The sequence below is a fragment of the Dendropsophus ebraccatus genome, chromosome 2 (genome assembly GCF_027789765.1).
Source record: "Dendropsophus ebraccatus isolate aDenEbr1 chromosome 2, aDenEbr1.pat, whole genome shotgun sequence".
NCBI classification, from domain to species: Eukaryota; Metazoa; Chordata; class Amphibia; order Anura; family Hylidae; genus Dendropsophus; species Dendropsophus ebraccatus.
The window spans coordinates 200,824,633-200,848,031 of record NC_091455.1 but is presented as its reverse complement, the minus strand read 5'-3'; the positions used below and the strand labels follow the sequence as shown (position 1 = coordinate 200,848,031).

General features: G+C 43.7%; 1 protein-coding gene across 4 annotated transcripts in view; it reads right to left on the bottom strand.

Moving 5' to 3' along the window:
* Positions 1-23,399, bottom strand: part of MYO3A (myosin IIIA) — a 107,530-nt gene that overhangs the window by 44,235 nt on the left and 39,896 nt on the right. For all 4 annotated transcript variants that reach the window (XM_069959093.1, XM_069959094.1, XM_069959095.1 and 1 more), the window contains 8 exons: positions 22,415-22,519; positions 20,544-20,627; positions 15,541-15,743; positions 14,283-14,381; positions 14,079-14,193; positions 11,619-11,745; positions 6,968-7,178; positions 4,747-4,894 (listed from right to left, as the gene is read on the bottom strand). In XM_069959093.1, coding sequence (XP_069815194.1) covers positions 4,747-4,894; positions 6,968-7,178; positions 11,619-11,745; positions 14,079-14,193; positions 14,283-14,381; positions 15,541-15,743; positions 20,544-20,627; positions 22,415-22,519 — 1,092 coding nt within the window. The remainder of the gene's footprint in view (positions 1-4,746; positions 4,895-6,967; positions 7,179-11,618; positions 11,746-14,078; positions 14,194-14,282; positions 14,382-15,540; positions 15,744-20,543; positions 20,628-22,414; positions 22,520-23,399) is intronic.

The window sequence follows — 23,399 nt, the reverse complement described above, 5'->3', positions numbered from 1 at the left end:
TCATCTCTATTTATTTTCCTTTCGCCCAAAGTAATCACATCAATAGCGCAAAGAAAATGGAAGGCTGTCTGGTCACTTATTGTACATCATTGCTTCCCTAGCTGTCAGGGTGAAGACTGACTCCCGTAGGTTGTCTCCAGGCTAAAGGCCCTATTCCACGGAACGATTATCGGGCTGCCCGGACGATCAGCGATCCCCCGGGCAGCCCCCCCGCAGCTCCCCGCCGCCCCTCCCGCACTCACCCGCTCGCTGCAGCCGCGTTGAATAGCGGCGGCAGCGAGCGGCGAACGAGGAGCAAACGAGCGCTAATAGCGCTCGTTTGCTCCTCTAAAACGACCCGTGGAATAGGGCCATAAGAACCTTCTTATCTTGCACATGTAGAGGATCATTAACCAGTCCAAACCCTGGACTTTCATAAAGGAACCGTATCCTGTTATCCCACTGTTACATATTGTATCCACAACCTGTGTGCATTGACATAGCTATGACCACTTTAAACTGTCCACCAGTTAAAACTATTGCAGCGATCTCCAGTTTGACAAAAGCCATATAATGAACCATGTGTCCGGCATCCTAACATTTTTCCTTTCCATTACAGGAGGTAGAGGGCATGATTTCTATGCAATGACAAGGAGCTCACAATCTTTAAAGGGGTATTCCAAGAAAATTTTTACTTGTCCCCTATCCACAGAATAGGGGCCAAGTAAGAAATCGCAGGGGGTCTGACCTCCGAAGCCCCCGGAGATCTCCGTATTGGCCCCTGGCTTCTGTGTTATGAATAGAGCCGCTGGTACAGCACAAGACCCGCGTCTCTATTCATTCCCATGGAGGTACACGAGAGAGCCAAGTACATCGCTCTTCCGGCTTACTCCATATGAATGAATAGAGTTGTGGGTCTCAAGCCGTGCCAGCGGCTCTATTCATAACACAGAAGCTGGGGGCAGATGCGTAAATCAACTGAGGGTTCTGTGAATAGGGGACAAGTTAACTTTTCTTGGAATACCCCTTTACCTTATGACTATGAAATAAGTTTTATTTAATTCCCTTTAAATATTGCTTTATCAGAAATTTTAACTTGTGTTGAGCGAGCATGCTCTATCGCTCTTAGCATCGGGGTGCTCAATTGTGCGCTATGCTCCACTGAGAACCGTGTGGTGCTTGGGTTACTGGGGTAAAAGTCGTAACAGGAAAAGGAAACATTTTTATAAAGATTTTAGAACCAATGAAATTACAAGTTGGTTCCAGACCTTACATGAAGTGGGATCAATGTCCAATGTTATGGATTCTAGAATCTACTTAAAGTCTAACTACTAATTAAAAAACTTCTGACACGTCATAGCGACATGTCAGAAGTGTATTTTGGTCGGGGTCCGGCTGTTTTGAACCCTGCTGATAGCTAGAATGAAGGGCTCGTATTAGCAGTAGAATTCAGCTCCCTGAAGCAGAGATAAGGGGGCATAGAGCGTGTGCCCACACATGGCAGCCCCTTCGTTCTAGCTATCAGCAGGGTTCTCAGCAGCCGGACCCCAACCGATATACACTATGACATGTCAGTTTTTTAAAATGGTAGTTACACTTTACAGATGTGCTCTTTCTTTCAGGGTTTTCTGGGTTTTCCAGTTGATCTGTTGTCTAGAATCAATTTGCAGTTTGGTTCTAGAATCCATTTACAACGTATTTTTTGGGTTGCTATGAGAGCCTGACGAAGGGTACTATTACACGAAGCGATTTTTTGACGATCAACGATAAACGAACTCAAATGACTGCTTTAACGAACGACCTGAAATCGTTCACCCAATTACATGGAACGATGATTGTTACCTATGATCGTTATTGTGTTCGTCCTGTCGTCGCCACTGCGTTCGCAACTACTGCGAATGACCATACGACGTCCTATTATATGCGAACGATTTGCAAACGATCAACGATAAAAAAAGGTCCAAATTCTATTAAACGACTAACGATTTCTCGCTGGTCGTTTAATCGTTGTCTGCTATTACACGAAACGATTATCGTTCAAATCCGAACGATTTTTCGAACAATAATCGTTACGTGTAATACCATTCATCTTGAGTGATGATACATGGTGATACCATGGTGACCTAAAGACACGATCAGCCGATGATCGTTGTCATTGGCTAGTCGATGTCTCTGTTACATGGAATGATAATTGGCCGAATCGGCCTGATTCAGCCGATTATGGCTACATGTAATAGAGCCCTAAGGGTCCTCCATATACTCCATGTACCGGGACGTAAAATTAGCAACTATTCTAATTTGCTTTGTAGGCTCCTACAAACCCCTATCTTCCCAACACTAACAAAATACACTACAAATAATTATAGTAAAAATTACAATTATTAATTTGCAAAGTGATTATTTGTCGAGCTGAAAGATGATTACATCAGTGATTCATCCATCAATTTGCATGTACGCAGAGCAAACCTATTCCTCTAATCGACCTATGGAGAGCGAATCCAAAGGTCACGTCAATTACATATACAGTAGCTTCCTGCATTAGAAATGCAAATTCCTAAATGGGGATTTGCATTGTAAATTCTCTTACTGTGCACACATAGAGCGGTGGCATCCAGCGCCGTATTTGTCCACATACTGTACATGGGAGATAGGAGGTTTCACAGTACATTAGGTATGAAATTGTTCATGTCCGAGCTTCTGGAGCCCATTTGCAAGCTGTTGGTGCTTAAAACAATACAATCTGTTCTGGGCTTGAATTGTATAATTGTGGTATAAATATCCTGATTAATCCTGGTTGGGATTCATTTCATTCTTTTTATTGAAAACAATTGGGTGAATAATACCGTACGGCTCTGTTCACATCTGCATCTGACCTCTGTTTCTGCTGGATTCATGAAGGATCTTTTTTTTATCTTATTAAAGTGGACTTGTTAGCAGTAAACAGGGGTGTATATAAGCCCATGGCTAGATAAGGCCAGTCCTCATTATTCCCGGCATACCCTTATGACTTATTAGTCCATTTCAGAGATGGAAGCCTTTTTGTTATTATGTAAGCAAAACCCAAAAGCCCAGGGGGTGTTCCTAAGCATGGCAGGAGCCCAGGTAAGTCCAGACTATTAGCTTCTGATTAGGGGCCCTATTACGCCAAGCGAATAGCGGCCGCATTTGGCCGATTATTGGCTGTTCTGGCCAATAACCGTTTGGTTTATTAGGTCATGCTAGAAAGGTAACGATCAGCCGACATGCATGTTGGCTGATCGTTGTTTTTCAGCATGTTGAATGTAAACGATCTCGACAGCAACAGTTTGCAGCCAGTCGCTTCGGGCACCCACTCATGCTCTGGGCAGCCCCTCCTGCACCTCCATGCACACAGACAGAGAGCAGAGAACGAGAAGGAAGCGAGTGCTGACTTGACAGGTTAGCGTGTGCTTCTTCCTCTTAATTGTGCCGTGTAATATGGCCGTTAGATGCCGTCTGTCGAATAGGATATGTGGGTGCGATCTTGCACAGAGGCAGAAAACATGGCTAGACGTATCTGGAATCTTGCTGTGCTGGGGAACGCCCCCTGGACACTTGATCCTCATTTACATATTAACACAAAGGCTTATATATTGGAACAGAAAGGGACTATGACATAGCAGCAGGAGCTGTGTGGTTTAAGTAACTCGGAAAGATACAAAAAGAACTCCAGTTTACTGGGCTCCACCATTTGCCTAACCCCCATTAATGTCAATAGAAGTTGTTTTTGACCTCCAACCATCTCCAGGGGACACTGGAAGGCTGTAAATGGTTGGAGAGTTATTTTTTTTATACATCTAGAGAACAAGTAAACAGCAGTGCTTTACTTTTAACTAGTTTGGATGCTTTTCATGTATTCTTCCCATCAAAACTTATGGAGTGTGTAACGGAGACGATGTGAACAGAGCCTTTTCTATGTTATTTAGATAAAAATCTTAATGTTATATGTATTATGACCCCATATATTACCTGAAAACAGTGTCATGATACTATACAGTGTATCTGTTTAAAGCAAATCTGTCATCCTTAAAGCAACTCTGGACCCACAATCTGCCCCCCCCCCCCCCCAACCATCTGTACTTTTAATAGTTGATTTTAATCCAAGATCTGTCCTGGGGTCCGTTCGGCAGGGGATGCAGTTATTGTCCTAAAAAAACAACTTTTAATCTTGCAGCCCTATGTCAAATTGGCGTGGCCTAGAGTGTCTGTCCCCTATTCCTGTGACACTCCTATTTTCCCCCTCCCCACCCTCTTCATCATAAGGAATTCCCCCAGGATTTCTCCTATTCATCACTTGTCTGAACACTGCACATGTGCCTTAATGATCCAGCACATGTGCACTGTTCAGACAAGTGATGATTAGGGGCATCCCTAATGGTAAAGAGGGTGGAGAGGAGGGATGAAGGGGTGTCGCAGGCCTAGGGCACAGACACTCTAGGCCACGCCAATTTGACACAGGGCTGCAAGTGGTTGGGGGGGGGGGGGGTACAAAGTCGCCTTGAAAGGGTCATTGAACTGCCAGCACTGTAGTCAATACAAAGTTTTTATTGCAATGCATTTCACAGTGCCAGATGCTCAGTCACCATTTTGAAGGTGACATTAATTTAAGCTAAACATTATAATAATTAAAAAAACAAAAGAAAAACAAAACACAACAGGACATTCCCAAAAACATACGTCTGGGCTAGTCTAAAAAAATGTGCTAATGGGTTAATGCATAAATGATGCATTTCCATAAAATCTCCTTACCTGTTCCCATGCAAATATATGTTGGTTGAAGTAGAATTGTATTTGTTCATTCGCAATGTTAATGCACAGTTGTTCAAAGGAATTCTTTTTGAAATTCTCAAAGCCAAAGATATCAAGAATCCCGATACTGTAGCCGGCTTCCTCCTCACTGAAAGATCAAACACGTCTGTATAATTGTATTCCGTCCATGGCTATCCTCTATTTGTAGGATTAATCTTTTAAATTGAACACGTTTCATGTATTATGTTTGGATCATTCATGAAACGATCTTAATCGGGTTTGAAAATTGAGCCGGAGCGACAAAAGTAAGATGAGAGGATGGGTATGTGAGAGGTGTGGACTAGCGGGGGGTGGATGAGGCCTTCCGGGGACCCTCCTGATGACTTGTGTTACAGGGAAGCATGAAAGTGAGGGCAGGTTTCCATTAAAGGGGTAATTCCCATGCGGACAAGTTACACCCTATCCACAGTATCCATGTGATAAGGCAAAATCAAGAGATTGCTGGGGCTCCAACAGATGGGGTCTCCACTATCTCAAGTACGGGGATCCCAAAATCCCAGTAGCGTGATGTGCATGTGTGCTGCTGCTCCATTCATTCTCTATGGAGCTATCGAAGCTGCATTTTTCTCCAGAGCCTTCATAAAGAATGAATGGAGCGGTGGCGTATGTGCAGACTTCAGCTCCATCCTGCAGGGATTTCAAAGTCTCTGCATTCAAGATTGTAGGGGGGCCTCAGTAGATGGACCCCCCTGCATTCTCTTAAAGGAGTGGCGTCATGAAGCAAAGAAGGTATAATCAGATGTGTACCACATACATTTATGTAAAGGAGAAAAAAATGTGATGTTTTTAGTAAGGTAACTTTACTGTTCCGCCCCCCAATGGATCTATTTACTTCCTGGTTTCCTCTCTCAGCTGTGACCCTGATGTTGCTGTGCAAAGCCCCATTAACATTACGGAATCAGCGCCGAGATTCTGTGCGGAACCCCCCTGCGCAGACTCGGTGCCCAATACTGCCTTCAATCTCTTTAAACAGGAGGGCTTGCGCGCCTCCGCTCTTTGTGTCTCTCCACTCAAAGAATTGACATGAAGTGTGCGAGCCCTCCCGTTCAAAGTGATAGAAGGCAGTATTTAGTGCCGAGTCCACGCGGAGGGTTTGCGCACGTAATATTCTGTAGTAAGAATGGAGCCCAGAAGTGCAGACACTTTCCCACAATTCCCCTTGTTGCATTTGAAGTAAAAACCAACTTACAGTACTAAAGAGACAGATCAGGTGACTGGGATTGAACTGAGCATGTGCACACAACTTCATGGATGCTTGGCGAGCCTTAACCAGGGCAACAGGATAATAAACAAAGCAGCACATGGGGCATTAGTGAGTCTATAACTCCCAAACGATACATTTTAAGAAATGCTTGTACATTTAAAATATGTTCCATTTAACATAATGCCTCAGTATAGACCTTGTTTTGTTACCGACACAACCGCTTTAATTATTCCCTCTTCAATTGATACTGTGGATAGGGCATGACTTGACCTTTAAGTGGAACATAAACATAATGGGTTCAGTCTTTCTTGAAGCTTGATGGTTACTCTCACACATTGTGGGTAAATAGACTTGTACAAATGAACAGAAGAGCAGCAGTGTAAAGCACAGCTCTATCAATTTCTGGGCAGCAGGATATAGTTGTAAATTTCCAGGTACCTTTGACAAAATGTCCATAGTGGGCAGCTAAAGTGGATTCGCTAACAGTGCTCGCAATGCAAGTCTATGTTCCTTCCAGCAAATCGTAGAAACCTCGCTTTAGCATCAGGCAACAGACTTGTGGATAAAGTCTTTGGTTAAAGCTTGGTAGTTGGACTGCACCCCTATGAGACTAAAGGCTTTTATACAAGCCCATATGTGGAAGAGTCTAAGGAGGGTAACGCCCAACTATAGCATACCTGCCGAACACTCGTTCATTGAGTGATTGGGTCATTTTTGCCATCATTAGGTGATTAGGCCATTTTGACCCCCTAAAAGATGATTGGCCTCACATCTCCCTATGTAATAGGGATGTGCCAATGACAGCCCACTTTAACGATCCAACAATCATTCATGGAACCCAGCTACCCAACTTTCGAAGGCTCAATTCTCCTGACACCTAGGAATGCATATTCACAGTTCGGGATCCCACCATATAATGTGAAACTAGAACATACAGTATAACAACAATGGTCTCACCTTAATTCACTACTTGGTTTCAGCAAAGCGTTAATTCGGTTTACAATCCAGCTAAAGAGTCTCCCATACAACGCTTTGGACATGGCATCTCTGACGTCGGCTGCCTTCTCCACAGTGTTCTGCCGAATGATGGTTTCTCCACGTGTGACCACACAATGAGAGGTGAGTGCATCCTGCAGTTCATCAGGTTGTATACAGAGTAAGGAGGCAGCTAAGAGACAAGATACAAAGTCATATTTACAGAATTATATTTTAGAAAACTATGCCTAAGATTGTCATTTAGGATATACGCCATGGCCAAGTGTTTTCGTGTTATGGACCAGCCTGCTGGGCACCATTTGTAATAGTAAGACATCAAGCAATATCAACTGGTAGACCAAGCTATTCTTTACAAAGGTATATAGTAAAGAAAAACTGGTGGGAGTCCACTTTAATGTATCCCATTGTATGGCTATAGAATGTCCCAGCCTTCTATTGGAGGAATACGTGGGACATACTCCCCACCATATGCTGAACACACCTCCATTTTACCAACTTCCTTTGCCTTTAGACCAGATTAATCTTCCAGATCAGTGATGGGGACCTTCACCTAAAGGGTTCCCCATCCCTGTTCTAGCTCATAAAGAAATTTCTTGAGTTGGAGAAACCCCCCCCCCCCTTTATGATTTCTATAAGCTCGTAAAGGACAGCATATAGGCAAGGGTAGGGGTAGTCTCCTTTAAGACAACAGCGACAGATAGTAGTCATTTTGGCAAATTACCCTTGGTTTTTTAGGTACTAGCTTTTAAGTAGTAGCATGCTTCACATGTTCTATCTCGAATATTAAAGAAGTAACATAAGGCTAGGTTCAGAATATGGGTACGGTCACGATCATTATTTGCCGCTGTAATTTCACGTAAAAGTCCTGTAGTGGGAACATAGCCTATAGAAGAATTCATTGTGTTACTAGAGAACTGCTGGGCTGGATTTACTATGGTTTTCACACAGTCACTAGCGGGCTATTGAACCATTGAGCCCAAATGGGTGACAACGCTATACATATACAGTACACCACCATACCACTCTGTCTATGCTCAACCATGTACCCCTATCATGGGTTACTTATCAGATGGGAATCAGTCTAAATCCTAGTTACAATATTGAATACTTTGCTTATAGGCTATGTTCCCACTATGTCTTTTCCACTATGGGATTTTATCGGGCAAAGGAGGCTATCTATTCATAAAGACGGCTGCAAATAATGATTATGATCAATATTTTTGGCTGTTATTATCAACAGATGGCCACCTTTCCCCGATAAACAATGGGCCGTTCCCGTAGTGGACACATAGCCTTGGGCCGTTTTACAGCCGTCTTTTAGGACTGACATAATTTTTAAGCCAAGTAAGCAAGAATTGTCCGCCACGGAATGCCGTTAGCCTCCCTCTCATAATGTGAGTCTATGAGAGGCGCCTCCCATAGACTCCCATTATGAGAGGGAGGCTGACGGCAATTCCGCTAGTTTTGCTCAGTGTGAATGCGGCCTAACAGCCATTATTTCCACAATAACAGACGTTATTTGAACTCACAATTACAACCGTCCTAAAAGACAGCCATGAAATGGGCAAAAAAGACATAGCGGGAACATAGCCATAACATGGAATCATTCTATATGAATCTTACAGGAGGATTTTTTTTCCCATAAAACCAATATTTCCTGAATGTTTCCAACCATTTACTATGCAGTTACAGGACCAATCAATCAAAAGATCTTAAATAGCTTATGAAAAATTAACCTAATCATGTCAAATGAGTAATGATGGAACCCTTTACATAGGCTGGGCTCTGCCTAGAAGCTATTTGTGCTGAGACTTGCCGTGTACGTACACGATAGGCTATAGGCTGTTATATCATGATGTGCAGAGACATTTTTAGCTGATCACTCAAAATGCACCATCACAATCCTTTATGCTAATGGGACTTAAACCTCCGGAGCTGGAGCACAGCTGTTGTTTATGGCATATTTTATATTTTTCACTAAGTTTGCTAAAAAGTCTTTGCCAAGTCTTCAAATAGAAAAAAAAAAAGTATTTTCTTCTGTTTTATGTCTCTTTCAAAGCAGTCGGTTATAAAAGGAGCTAGAGGATAAAAACAGCAACTGCCTTCAAAATATTTACTAAAATAGAAGTTAAAAGTAAGCATTTAGGCCCCATTCAGACTATAGTGATGGCTTCCATCTTAAAATGGGTCTTCTGTTACTTATCAGCTGCTGTATGCCCTGCAGGAAGTGGTGTATTCTTTCCATTCTGACACAGCGCTCTCTGCTGCCACATCTGTCCATGTCAGGAACTGTCCAGAGCAGGAAAGGTTTTTATGGCCTCCTTAGCCTGCATCATTTGCATCAACGAGTAGTTGAGCGAGCCTCCCGGGTGCTGCAAATGTCTCTTTAACTGCAAGTGCTCCTGACAAGCACTTGCAGTTAAATCCGGGGGAGGGGGGTATCTACAGCAAGCAATTAGGCAGACTGGCAGGGAAAGGGTGGGGATTGGGTACATGGGGGACACTACCTGTACAGAGAGACATAGCTGTAAATTTATAGATGCACAGAGAGGCTTAAAGTGACACTGTCACCCCCTTTTTGCATTCTGACATCTCTACACAGGTGTAAAGGGTAAATTTAGTGGTTTTCATACCTTATTTTATATCATACGTCATGGTGCTTGTTCAAGTAAAAAGTCATCTTTTATCAGCTTATCCTCGCGGCAACAGCACCACTTAGCCCCGCCCACAACGCCACTGTTGGCACCGCCCCCCTCACCAGCCATTGGAACAGGCTGGCCTAAAGGTCTAGGCCCCACCCCCTCTAGGTCGGCCCACCAATGGCTTCCAAGGGGGCGAGGTCCCGCCCACTTGACACAATCTGCATTTCATAAAAGATCACTTTTTACTTGAACAAGCACCATGATGTATGATATAAAATGAGGTATGAAAACTGCTAAATTTACCCTTTACACTTGTGTAGAGATGTCAGAATGCAAAAGGGGGTGACAGTGTCACTTTAACTACTATCCTTGGAAGAGAGGGGCCTAACTACTATATGGAGACAAAGAGGCCTAATTACTATATGTGGGGTGGAGGATGACGATGTTGCATGACGGAGGAGTCTAAAATGTTTGTCTGACAGATGACCTCATAATGGAAAAGAAAAGGAAAAGTGATTGACTCCAATGAGACTAGAAGACCCCTGAGATTTACTCAAAGAAGATGTCTCCTATGAGTCACTGGATGTAACTGCACTGTATGAGGTGATATTTGTGGCATAATGGTATAATGGTGGCGTTAGTCAATATGCGGTGATATAAGTAATCATATTGTGGTAATATTTATCTCTTTGTCTTTCTTTTGGTATTAATAGTCTAAGGGTACTATTACACCAAGCAATCTTTCGACGACTAACGATTAACGATCTTAAACGACCGCTAAGGCAAACGAACCGAAATCGTACGCCCAATTACACGGAACGATGATCGTTACTTATGATCGTTCTTGCGGTCGTTTGCGTACGTTTCAGCTGCGAATTGTTATTCCACCGAACGATGTGCGAACGATGTGCGAACGATCAAACGATAAAAATAGGTCTGGATCCCATTAAACGATCAACAAGTTCTCGTTGGTCGTTTAATCTTTGCCTGCTATTACATGAAACGATTATCGTTCAAATCCGAACAGTTTAACGATTTTTTGAACGATAATCGCTCCGTGTAATACCACCCTTAGTATACTTATTTGGTCAGTAACAGTATGGTGGTACTATATACTGATATCATTGTTCTTCGTGTCTAGGATTTGGTTAGAAAAAGTATGGCGGTAATATATATGGTCACAATATTTGATTTATTTAGTAGCTGATTGACTAATGTATTTACGTATACAATGTTATTATGCACAAGAAAATGTCTTTTATATGTGGATAAGGGTTCTATTAAACGGCACCATATTTCGGGTGGGGGTGCTGTGGGGCCCAGCAATTTCTAATTACACCTCTGCTGGACAGTTCCTTTCAGGGACAGAGGTGGCAGCAGAGAGCACCAGGCTGGAAAGAATACACCACTTCCTCTTTTTGGAGCAGAATAAGAAATAAAAGCCGCACTGTGATAAGTAGATGATCTTCAGAAAAGAGGTGGAATGTGTTGAGCATTAGACATAGGGGGAGATTTATCAAACATGGTGTAAAGTGAAACTGGCTCAGTTGCCCCTAGCAACCAATCAGATTCCACCTTACATTTTCCAAAGAGTCTGTGAGGAATGAAAGGTGGAATCTGATTGGTTGCTAGGGGCGACTGAGCCAGTTTCACTTTACACCATGTTTGATAAATCTTCTCCATAGTGTATTATAACAGGAGACCACTTTAGGATCTTGATCTTGCAGTGGAGAAGATCAAGAAAAAAATGCCATGATATGCAAATATATTTAGATATTCTTATTTATTCCCCCATTACAATGTGACATTTTGACTGAACGGATCTTTATCGAGGTTTATAAATTGAAACAGTCCATGCTAATGGGAGGATGAATATGAAGATGTATGTATACAGACCAATGCACAGTATCACAAATACAGAGTATTTCTTTGGTTTGCAGTGATATAGGCTGAACATGATGGAATCTTACAGTTTTCCAGCACTGATGGGTTGGAGATGTTGCTTTTATCGATCTGATGTTCTGATGCCACGGATGTGAAGTTTATATTTCCCACATTCAAAATGGCAGCAAGGATACTGTACACACTTCCCAGTTCCTTTAAGTAAAGGGGACACATGTAAGCTAGTTCCTCAATGCAGATAATAAACAAATGCAGAGACCAGCCGCTCCGTGACCCAGCCGGGTCACGGAGCAGCCGGTACAATACGCCGTGTGAACATGGCCTAAAGAAGCTTTTCTGCCATGTATTTCAGAGACTGATCTTTCCCTGATAAACAGTACAGAAAGCTATTTGCATCGGTTGCTCATCAGTGGCCAGAAGATTACTATAGGGAGACCCGGCTGTGCGGAAAGGGACTGAGCATGTGTGTCCTCCAGTTTCAGCTCATCTGGTGGACATGTACATCGATATATACGCCGAACACCAGGTGGTGCCATACTATGGAAGTAAATGTCATGACTCAATTTAACCGCTTGTAAATAACAATCCCTTTTTATGACATATACAATAAATATAATATTTATTGGTATGGCAACCCCTTCAAAGCGAATGTACCAGTGGTACATCGCTTTTCTTATTTTACCATGAATAGAACAGCATCGGTATAGGGATGCCGATGCCGCGTTCCATTTTTTGAACCGCAGCCCAGTTCCCGCACACAACGTTGTTCTATTGCCAAGCACTGACCCGTGCTGAAGCACAGGAGGTGGGCCAGTCTGCTCCCAGTGGGAGGAAACTACTCCCCTCACCGGGTCGGTGCTCAGTAATATACTGGCACCATGCGTGGGAAATGGACTGCGCCTCAAAAAAAGGACCACGGTACCGCGCTGTTCTATTCGTGGTAAGAACAGAAAAGCAAACAGCAAACAGTTCTGTTCTTCTTCTTTTCCTGCCACAGAGGATCTTTCCTGTCGCAGAGTTCTGATGTGGGCGCACCAGAACCCATAGCAGGCTATGAACTGAGCGGCTTCGGCCGCTTCATAGTGTGCACTTGGTTTCACTGAATAGTGGCCGCAGAAAACTGACATGTTAGTTCTTTGCAGCGCCGTGAGGGGTCCTGGCTGGAGCATATACTATGTGTGCCGGGATCCCATAGAAGAACATGCAGCGTAGTTGCCGATTGCACTTTGCACTTGTACTTTTACGCTGTGTGAACATAGCCTCAGAATGTATATTGGGTATCTGTCTTATAGATTGTAAGCCCTGGTGGGCAGGGTCCTCTTCCCCATGTATCAGTCTGCCATCTGCCTTCATGTAATGTGTTTTGATCTTGTAATGTTCTTGTTTGTTACCCCTGTTACCTGTATAGCGCTCTGGAATTAAGTGCGCTCTATAAATAAATAATAATAATAATAATAATAATAATAATAATCTGTCAGCAATGTCGGCACTATGCAGAGAACTCAGGAGGAGGAGGAAAGCTCAGTGCAAAGCTAAACCACCCAGTCTCCTCTGTCCATATATGGATTATGACATCATCAGAGCTTCTCCAGGGCCTCCCTTCTGGGAGAGGGCAACATACAGTAAAACACTAGGGGGAAGATTTATCAAACATGGTGTAAAGTGAAACTGGCTCAGTTGCCCCCGGCAACCAATCAGATTCCACCTTTCATTTTCCAAAGAGTCTATGAGGAATGAAAGGTGGAATCTGATTGGTTGCTAGGGGCAACTGAGCCAGTTTCACTTTACACTATGTTTGATAAATCTCCCCCTAAAAGCCTATACATTGGGACATGTTACAAGCCTCTAAGGGTATGTGCGCACTATGGAATTCATGCAAATTTTGCAAGGAATTGAAGAAGTTTTCTGATTGAAATTCCCCGCCTATTCATCTCTAGCAGAATTAGAGCAGAATTTGAGTGGAATGCGAGTGAAATTAAAGTAGAATTCAAGCCCCATTGACTTCTTTAGGATTCCTTTAGCGGAATCCGCCCTGGCGAAACGCAGATCCACAATGGAATTTCCAGGTGGAAAATTCTGCCATGTGCACTAATGCGCGGAAAGCCAACAGAAACCTATGGGAGCCAAGGTTACTAATTTTTCACTGGATTTAATCGGATCCCGTGCGCATTTTGATGCGGAATCTGCTCAAAATTCTGTGAGAACTGCTCAGTGTGCATATACCCTGACTTATGCAGGGGCTCTCCAGACACATGGGACGAAGACACCATGGGAAACCATCCTAACTTTTGTTTGAAATGTATAAATTATTCATTGTAACAAGTATGTGGCAATTCAAGCCGTCACAATGGAAGGAAACATATACTTTTTCCTGGTTCAAACACATTGTATATTGAACAATCATTACAATGTCCTTAAAGTGTAAAAACACAAACGCAACTCACCCAAGCGTCGCTAGTCTTGGGAATACAGTATGACTATGAACAATACAATACAATACAATGGACACAAGAGATGCAATCACTCACCTCCATTGTAAAACCGATTACTTTGAAACATTGTTCAATTAAGTCAAACTGGGTTTTATAGAAGGCGTTGTTCATAAAGTCTTGTACCATCTTAATGTGCTCGTTCTGTAGGTATCTGCAAATGGAGAGATAAATGATCAGCGCTTCAATGAGAGCGGAATAGAAATCACATCGCTGGGGAACACGTCTAATCTATGGCATTACCTGGGAGGCTTGTTTTCTGGCAATTTATAATGTGCGAGTTTCTTCTTCTCCGACAATCCGGCGTAAATGTAATAGAAAATGTGGAAATTTTTTTCTCCTCTGAAGAGAGCAAAACATTTAAAAAAAAAAGTGAAAATGTGAGTTTTTAAAGGGAATGTGTATGGATATATCTATCCCTGTAGCAGTTGCGTGGTCTGCCTCCATGCTAGCTACACCACTGCATGTGTCTTTGACATGTCAAACTTTGTTGTTGTTTTTTTTTTGTTTGTTTGTTTGCTGACTCCACGATTATTCTGATGACAAAGTCTCCTTGGGTGGGATAGTACTGTGGTCATCAGAAACTGTGGTCATCAGAAAAATTCCCTATGAGGCTATTTGTAATTTCAGCTCCTGTCAACACGATACAATGAGGATCAAAAATATAGCCTGAGGGGATGAATGAACAGGTTATTGTCAGCTCGGCACCACTCAAGGTTACGTCTACATTTGATAGTGACAAGATGTGGCTGTTTAGAGCCAGATATATAGAAGCATGGTGGTAGCTTGTAGATATTTATGACCTTCCAGTTCTGTAGTCTCATGGGTGTCATTACACATCAAGCTGAGCGGCACATAGTCCGTAGCTTATGCACTATAAAGAGTTACCGTGAGATTATCACAAATGCCTAGTCCACATGTCTTCCTTGTTGGATATTTCTATGGACAAACACATGGATCAATGATTATCTCCGGTAATCCCTTAATTGGAACATTCTAATAATGACTCCTGATTATTACTGCGTGTCTGTGTCATTTCTTTGCAGCTCACACTTTGCATAATAAAAAAGGACTGTCGCAAAAAAATGCAGGCAGTTCCGTCACCACAGACAATTTCAGAGACCATTAAAGTGAATGCAGCCATACATACAATCCATGGTGCGACCCCCAAAATTGGACATGTCCTAGTGCAGATCGCGGCACGGACGGTCCCGCTGATTATGCGCTTCTGTCATCTCTGCTGCTGGGGAGGCTGCACTGCTGGAGGATCTGTGCCGCGATCCTCCTCCGAATCACGGCACGGCCCTTGCTGCCCCATTATTGGGCAGTTTATGGGCTCAGTAACTGATTGCCGATCTAGGAGATCAGCGCTCGCATACAGAGATTCATCAGTCCATGTAATAGGGCCCTTACCCTAATTGGGGCAGTATGCCTGTAGTGGTCCGCCATTATCCAGCGTGTTGTAATACTACATCAGGCTTTTCTATAACTATGAACTTACATGGCCTGGTGGACAACTCTGGATTTTTCCAAAAGGTATTCAGAAATCTGGGCTCCTACAACTGTTCCATTGTTGGTGAATTTCATTTCTAAGTATTTCCCAAAGCGACTTGAATTTTCATTAATGATAGTGCATGCATTTCCGAAAGCTTCCACCAGGTTATTCACCTGCAAGATCTTCTCCTGCAAGGTCCTGTTGTTTGCCTAGAGAGGATACAATTGGTTTACTAGAATCTGCTCATACATGCTGCCGGTATAGCACTTGGTAATGGTTCTTATAATGTTACCAGTACAAAGGTGCCAATTTATATGGCACCCCTTGACTTTAACAGATCAAACATAATTTACTAGTGACTACGTTTCTGAACTTTTATGCAGTAGACTATTGCATGTCCGTCCATTAAAGTGGACCTGTCATTACTCCTGACCTGTCCATTTTAGCAAATACCTGCAATACCCATGAAATATGAATCTTGGAACATCTACTCTTATATCTCTGCCATGTGCCGTTCCCCTGTTATTCCTACTAGTAATGTATGACTTTATAACTAACTGACTGTTACCATTAGGGGGCGTGTCTTTACTCTGTTTGACACTATCCAATCAGAGAAAACAGTGCCAGACTGTAGGGATATGCCCCCAACTGATAACACCCAGTTTGTTAATACATTTAAAGGAGAAATTCGGCCAAAAGTATTTTTTTATATGTTATTACTTATGGAAAGTTAGACAAATTCCTAATGTACATTGGAAATGCACATATACTGCTATTTCCCTTAATTTAGTAGATCATGTAAACTTCAAATTCTCTCAAAAACCATGACGTCACGAATCAGTTGAGCAGATGATGGGAGGAATAATACAGTGTATATGTGTGCATACATAGACGTGTGTTACATAGACATCCATTGAATTCATATAGTGTCCAGCAGGGGGCGCACTTTATATAGAAGTCAATGGTACTCATTGACTTCTATATATAGTGCACCCCCTGCTGGACACTCCATAGGAATTACAACTGATTCGTGACGTCACAGTTTTTGAGAGAATTTGACGATTCCATGATCTACTAAATTAAAGAAGTCCAGCGGAAGGGGGGCATTATTGTGGGCTGGGGGAACATAATAAAGAAGTTATATTTACCTGTCCCAATGCACCCACAGTGCCATGCCCCGCTCTTGGACCCCAGCCAGCAGTCTTCCTAGCTCCCTTGCAGCTGTGTCATGAGACCTGGCTAACGGATGCCCAGCTCAACCAGTTGGTGACTGGGATAGGACACCGCTGTCCTATCTGGACACTAGCCAGAAACCTACTCCACACTGATGAGGGGCAAAACCCCCGAAACAGCTGTCTGTAGATGGATACCTTGCTGAGGTGGTTTCCTTGACTGCAGAACGCCTTTGCCTTGGTTGTTCCTTCCCGGAGGGAAGGTCTGGTTAGTTCACTGACGTTGAGACATGTGATGGTGTCTCTGCAGTGTTCTTTTGCATATTTGATTTCCCAGGGGGCAATGTTCTAGAATACACTTACGTTGAGACACGTGATGGTGTCTCTGCGGGGTTTTGGTTGATCTCCCTGAGGTCAACCAGCGTCCTTTTGCAGGACACCGCTGTAGTCACTGATTGGCTGTGGAAGCTAAATCCCACCACTTTGTCACATGTCAGCCGAGTCGTGACATACCCCGAAGATGGGAGAGGACGACATTCACAGGGTACGGGAGCCTGGTGATGCCAAGCAGTGCGGGTACGCGGGCTGGTAAGCATACTGGGGGAGATTTATCAAACATGGTGTAAAGTGAAACTGGCTCAGTTGCCCCTAGCAACCAATCAGATTCCCCCTTTCATTTTCCAAAGAGTCTGTGAGGAATGAAAGGTGGAATCTGATTGGTTGCTAGGGGCGACTGAGACAGTTTCACTTTACACCATGTTTGATAAATCTCCTCCCATTGTCTTTGTTCCCTCTACAGGCAATGCTTTTTTTCCCCCATGTCTGGACTTTAAAGTAAGAATAGTAGAGGAATGGTACATAACAGAGCTGTAAGAAAAGATGTTCTGAAATTATTTCAGGGGGAATACGAGTATTAACTAAAACAGGAGAGGTGACAGGTTAACTTTAAAGTCAACAGATGGCTTTCTGCCAATAGCCCCATGTATACCTTGCTGATCATAACCTAAAGAATTCCCAATATTTTTATACAAATCAAGTTTTTCCTAAAATGTCCCTTGAAGCACCAGCACATAGTAGAGTCGATAACATTTGTATTGTTCTATGAATAATTTCCTCCATTCCTTTCTATAATGACTTCTCTGATTTCCTTATAGGATAATTCTCTCCCATCAATTATACTATTTGGATGGATTCCATTCTGATGAGATCACCGACCAATCACATTCCATTTTGCGATGGAAGAATTCTGGCTTCGTTACAAGTTTTCGGGAATCCAAACAAACATCATCGCCCACCCCTTTATGAGCTTAGCTAGACAAATATCATTTATTTGGTGCAAGTTACGCAAGGCTGTTCTGCAATGGAAATTCCCATAGAGGAGCTGAGTAAATTTCAGGCTTTGTTTGTGTTGGTTTTTACGCAATTGATTCTGTACTGAGTTTCCCCATAGGAACATGTGTTTAAACAGCGATTTACAATATCCAATTAATTACATTTTCCAATAAATTATACTATTTCTTTTAGACACCAGGTTCGGAAAAATGAATTCCAACTTACGTGAGACTAAAACAAATGCATGGAGAATACATTATAAATATACTGTACATACTCAATAGCATGTCTATTCTCTTTTATATAATATGTCATAATTTCTTAATTTAAAGGGTTGTCCAGAATTAGAAGGACATAGCGTCTTTCTCCCAGAAACAACAAAACACCTGTCCTCAGTTTGAGTGTGGTACTGTAGCCTGGTTCCATTGAAATGAATGAAGCCAAATTGTAATACCGCACACAACCTGAGGAAGTGGTGGTGTTTTTGGAAGAAAGCAGCTTTGTTTTTTTTTTTTTAATCATGGATATCTCCTCCACGACCCATCAGGAGAACTAGCGAGGAAGGAGAGAGGCACATTGTAGTCTAAGTGAGTGAGACAGTCCCATAGACTTTCATTGTGCACTTCTCCTGGCTCGTAGTTCTGATCGGTCAAGGTCGGAGTGTTCAGGCCATGACTAATATGTCTCTTTGACACGTCAACATTTTTTTTGTGATACTGCCCATTTAAGAATACTGGGTAAGTGAATGGGGGAAGGAGAGAGGGTGCAAACTGGGGACTAGTGTTGAGGGGACTTGAGGAAACTGTCCGGGTTAGGCAACTTCTTCAAACCTGAACGCTCAGCATTTGATTCTTGGAATCTGAGGATGTTTGATGCCACGCTAGGGAGTCCTGAGAAACATGGATACAGCCTATGGCTATGTTCACACTACGTAAAAGTAAGGCCATGGGCAACAACGGGCGTACTTTATGCAGTGTGGAACATTGCCTACATTTCTATGGGATCCTGGCCGGAGCGTATACACATTGTATACGCTCCGGCCGGGATCCAAATAAACACACATAAAGATCATCTACAAGACTACAGTACTGGCCGGGATGATCCGGGCAGAGACCGGCTGTCACAGAACCGGGTCACGGAACGGCCGGTCTCTTACCCCGTCTAAACATAGCTTAAGGCCATGTTCACACTACGCAAGAGACCGGCCGTTCCGTGAGCCGGTTCTGTGACAGCCGGTCTCTGCCCGGATCATCCAGTACTGTAGTCTTGTAGATGATCTTTCTGGCCGTAGGGTTCTGATGCGGGCGCATCAGCGCGCGTCCACATCAGAATTTGCCACTGCACACAATGAAGCAAGCGGCTTGAGACGCTCTCTTCATTGTGTGAACTGACAGGGTTTCTACGGCCACAATTCACTGAATTCGGGCCGCAGAAAACTGACATGTCTGTTAGTTGCGGCACCGCACGGGATCCCGGACGGAGCGTATACCATGTGTATACGCTCCGGCCGGGATCCCATTGAAGTAAAGGCAGTGTTCACAGGCGCAAAAAGTACGGCCGTTGTTGCCGATGGCTACTTTTACGTAGTGTGAACATAGCCTATATCCTATTTCCTAGGGTGGCATCCAACTTCTCCAGGCGCCGGAAGTCAAATTCTGAGCGTTCAGGTTTGGAGAAGTTGCTGAACCCAGACAGTTCCCTCAAGTTTGCTCAACACTACTGAAGACCAAAAATGAGATGGAGATCCATGCTAGATTCAAGAAAGAAATAGGGAGCCATGCTGAGGACAAGGAAAGAGATAGGAAGCTATGCCGGGGTTCAGGACTAAGGTGAGGTTCAATGCTTGGGACCAGAACTGAGATGGAAAGCCATGCTCGGGACCACAACCAAGATAGGAAGCCATGCGTGGAGAGAATTATGAGACATGGAGACATGCTGGGGACCTGGAATTAGACAGAACATAATGATAGGGACCAGGAATGAGAAGGGGGATTAAGCTTCAAACCATGAGTAAGATGTGAAGCCATGTGTGGAAACAGGAATGAGAGATTCTGGGGACCAGAAACAAAAGGGGAGCCATGCTAGGAAAAGGGTTGAGATAGGGAGTTATGTTGTGGACTAGGAATAGGATGGGGAGCCATGCTGGGAACTAGGAATGAGATGGGGAGCCATGCTGGGGACTAGGAATAAGATGGGGAGCCATGTTGGAGACTAGGAATAAAATGAGGAGCCATGCTGGGGACTAGGAATAAGATGGGGAGCCATGCTGGGGACTAGGAATAAGATGGGGAGCCATGCTGGGGACTAGGAATAAGATGGGGAGCCATGCTGGGGACTAGGAATAGGATGGGGAGCCATGCTGGGGACCAGGAATAAGATGGGGAGCCATGTTGGAGACTAGGAATGAGATGGGGAGCCATGTTGGAGACTAGGAATGAGATTGCGGTAGGCTAATGTTTTCATTGCTTAACACAATGTAATTTGTGGTCTTAAACACTATTTCACCTTTCCAAGGACTGTGAGTTGTTGGACCAGAAGATGAGCCCCTTCTGTCTTTCCGGCACCACTTTCACCAGATATAACAATGCACTAGAATTGGAAGAACAAATTATTACCTGCATGTTTTCTTCAGCCTTTCAGAACTTCTGCAAATAAGTATATAGTATCATTATCCCCCACAACGTTTGACAATCTAGGTAAGGTTACGTTGGTCAAGGTTGGTGGAGGTCCATGGGCAAAAAATTAGTGCTGCTACCCTCCTCATATGTCAGATCTGCCAATTTAATGTGTATGTGACACGTCTGATGCTGGAGAAAACTAGGATAGGGAACATGGTAATTTTACATGCTTGGCAAGTGAGAAATCTCCTGGTTAAAGATGAGTGAACTTGCCGAAAGTTCAAGTTCACACAAACCCAAACAATTGGCATTTGAATACCACTGCCAGGAGAACTGTATATACACCTCCTGTGTACTGTATTTAAAGGGGACCTGCCACCCCGGCTGCCGGAGTGAAGCACGCCCGACCCCCCCGGTGGAGCCACCTTATACTTATCCCCCTCTCGAAGTCCCGGTCCCGGACCCTGTCCCGCCACCGCCGGAGGCCATGCATGGACTCACCAGAGATGCAGTCATTCTCTATGGGCGTCGGACTCATCTCTGGTGAGCGCACGCACATCTTCTGGTGGGGATTTCTCTGTGGCGGGACAGGGTCCTGGACCGGGACTTCGAGGAAGGGGTAAATATAAGGGGCTCCACCAGGGGGACGGGCGGGCTTCACCCCGGCAGCCGGAGTGACAGGCTTCCTTTAAGAATATACAGTACATGGGTGAAATGGGACCCTGCTCTGTATGGCGATACAACATTGGAACTGGGATTGGGAACTGAAAGAGAGTAGCCCTGCAGTACCTAACACAAACACTGGTGGCAGCAGAGGAGGCTGTGTCGCTTCTATGGGCCGGCTCACACCGAGCAAACACGGCGCAATTCCGCGGCGGAGCTCTCCGCCGCGGAATCCCGCCATGCTCAGTATCCTGCTGTTAAGTGAATGGAGAGGGCGCGCGCTCGTCCGCTGCCGCCACTCTCCGCTCAAAGAATGAGCATGTTCATTCTTTGAGCGGAGAGGAGAGGGAGCGGACAGGCGCGCGCTCTCCTATTCGCTCAAAGCAGCACACTGAGCATGGCGGGAATTGCGCCGTGTTTGCTCAGTGTGAACCGGCCCTTACTGCTGACTAATCAGAAGTATAATTTTTTTTATAATGGAAGTCAATGGAAAAATGGATCAAAACGAATGCACACAAAAATTAATAATAATTATAATAATAATAAAAAAAACTGATTGCAAAAACACAGTATGAACCCAGCCTAAGCAAGAAAAAAAAATATCTATCTTTAGGAGAAGTTCACACAACATAAAAATTCATTAAACAACAGCCGTAGTTGTAGTTTTGCCGATAATGGAATCTCGGCTGCAGTGTATACACACTGTATTCACTCCGGCTGGGATTCCTTGCAGCTGCACAAAAAAATGACATGTCAGTTTTGTGCGGCCACTATTCATTGAATAGCGGCCACCTAAGACTGACAGAGCAGACAATGTAAAGTGTGACTACGGCTGCACTTTACATTGTCTGCAATGGGTAACTGGAATGCGGGCACACCTGAATGCGCTCGCATTCCAATTAAAAAGAAATTAAGTTCATGCAGCCGGTACTGCAGTATCTGCCGGGATGAACTTCACAGACAGAGGCAGTTCTGTGACACGGCCGTGTCACAGAACGGCCGCTGTCATACACTGTGTGAACCCAGCCTTAAATCTCTGGAGCAACCCTTTAACAAGGACAAAAGTCTACACAAAAAAAGAGCAAAAGAAATTACCTGATCTGAGTTATAAGTAACCATAGACTGGTAAGCTATATCAGCAACAGCAAATATATGTGGTGGGTAAGATGTCCGCTTTACGCTGCTGTATGTTTCTGAATGCTGAGAAAACAGAGTTAAACATTGAATTAAGCAGAACAGGGAACACTTTGCACAGGGGAATAAAAACCATTTTCTATGTTAAGGAAGCCCAAACGGATATATGACAGGTACCATGTGTCTCCTTGACCTAACACTTATCTAACAGAACCTGCAGTTTGAAATGTGAATTGCAGCTGATTCACTTTAAAGGTTCTGTATATATTATAATTTAAACATTCTATTACTGCTCAACATTTAATATAGGTGAAAACTTTTTACTGAATCCAAGAAATTTTGCAATCAAAAACCTAAAGGGGTACTCCGGGGAAAACAATTTTCTTTCAAATCACCTGGTGGTATAAAGTTTTATAGATTTGTAATTTACTTTTATTTAAAATATCAATCCTTCCAGTACTTATCAGCTGCTGTATGTCCTGCCGGGACAGAACAGGAGGAGGGACATGTTTTAAGCGGCTAAATCATATTTTTCAACGGAAAGTGCCCATTTGCGAATAATTTTATTCGCAAATGGCCGTTTTGCGAATAAAATATTTGCAAATGGGCACTTTCCTCCCGGTACACCAGGGGGCGGGGAGGGGGCGGTACGGGGGGCGCGGACTCAGAGTCCGTGCTATTCATCTTTAGATTCGCCAAAAAATAAGCAGGAAACCTACTCCAGCTCTCAGCTGGCGTAGGTGTCCTGCCGTGCGCACCGGCGCGCACAGGATTTATGTAGAGGCAGTCCGGCGCAGAAAACGCCGAACTTAATAAATGTCCCCCGAGATGTTTTCTATAGGGATTTGCTGCTGCTATGGACAGTTCCTGTCTTGGACAGAGGTGGCAGCAGAGAGCACTGTGTCAGACTGGAAAGAATACGCCCCTTCCTGAAGGACATACAGCA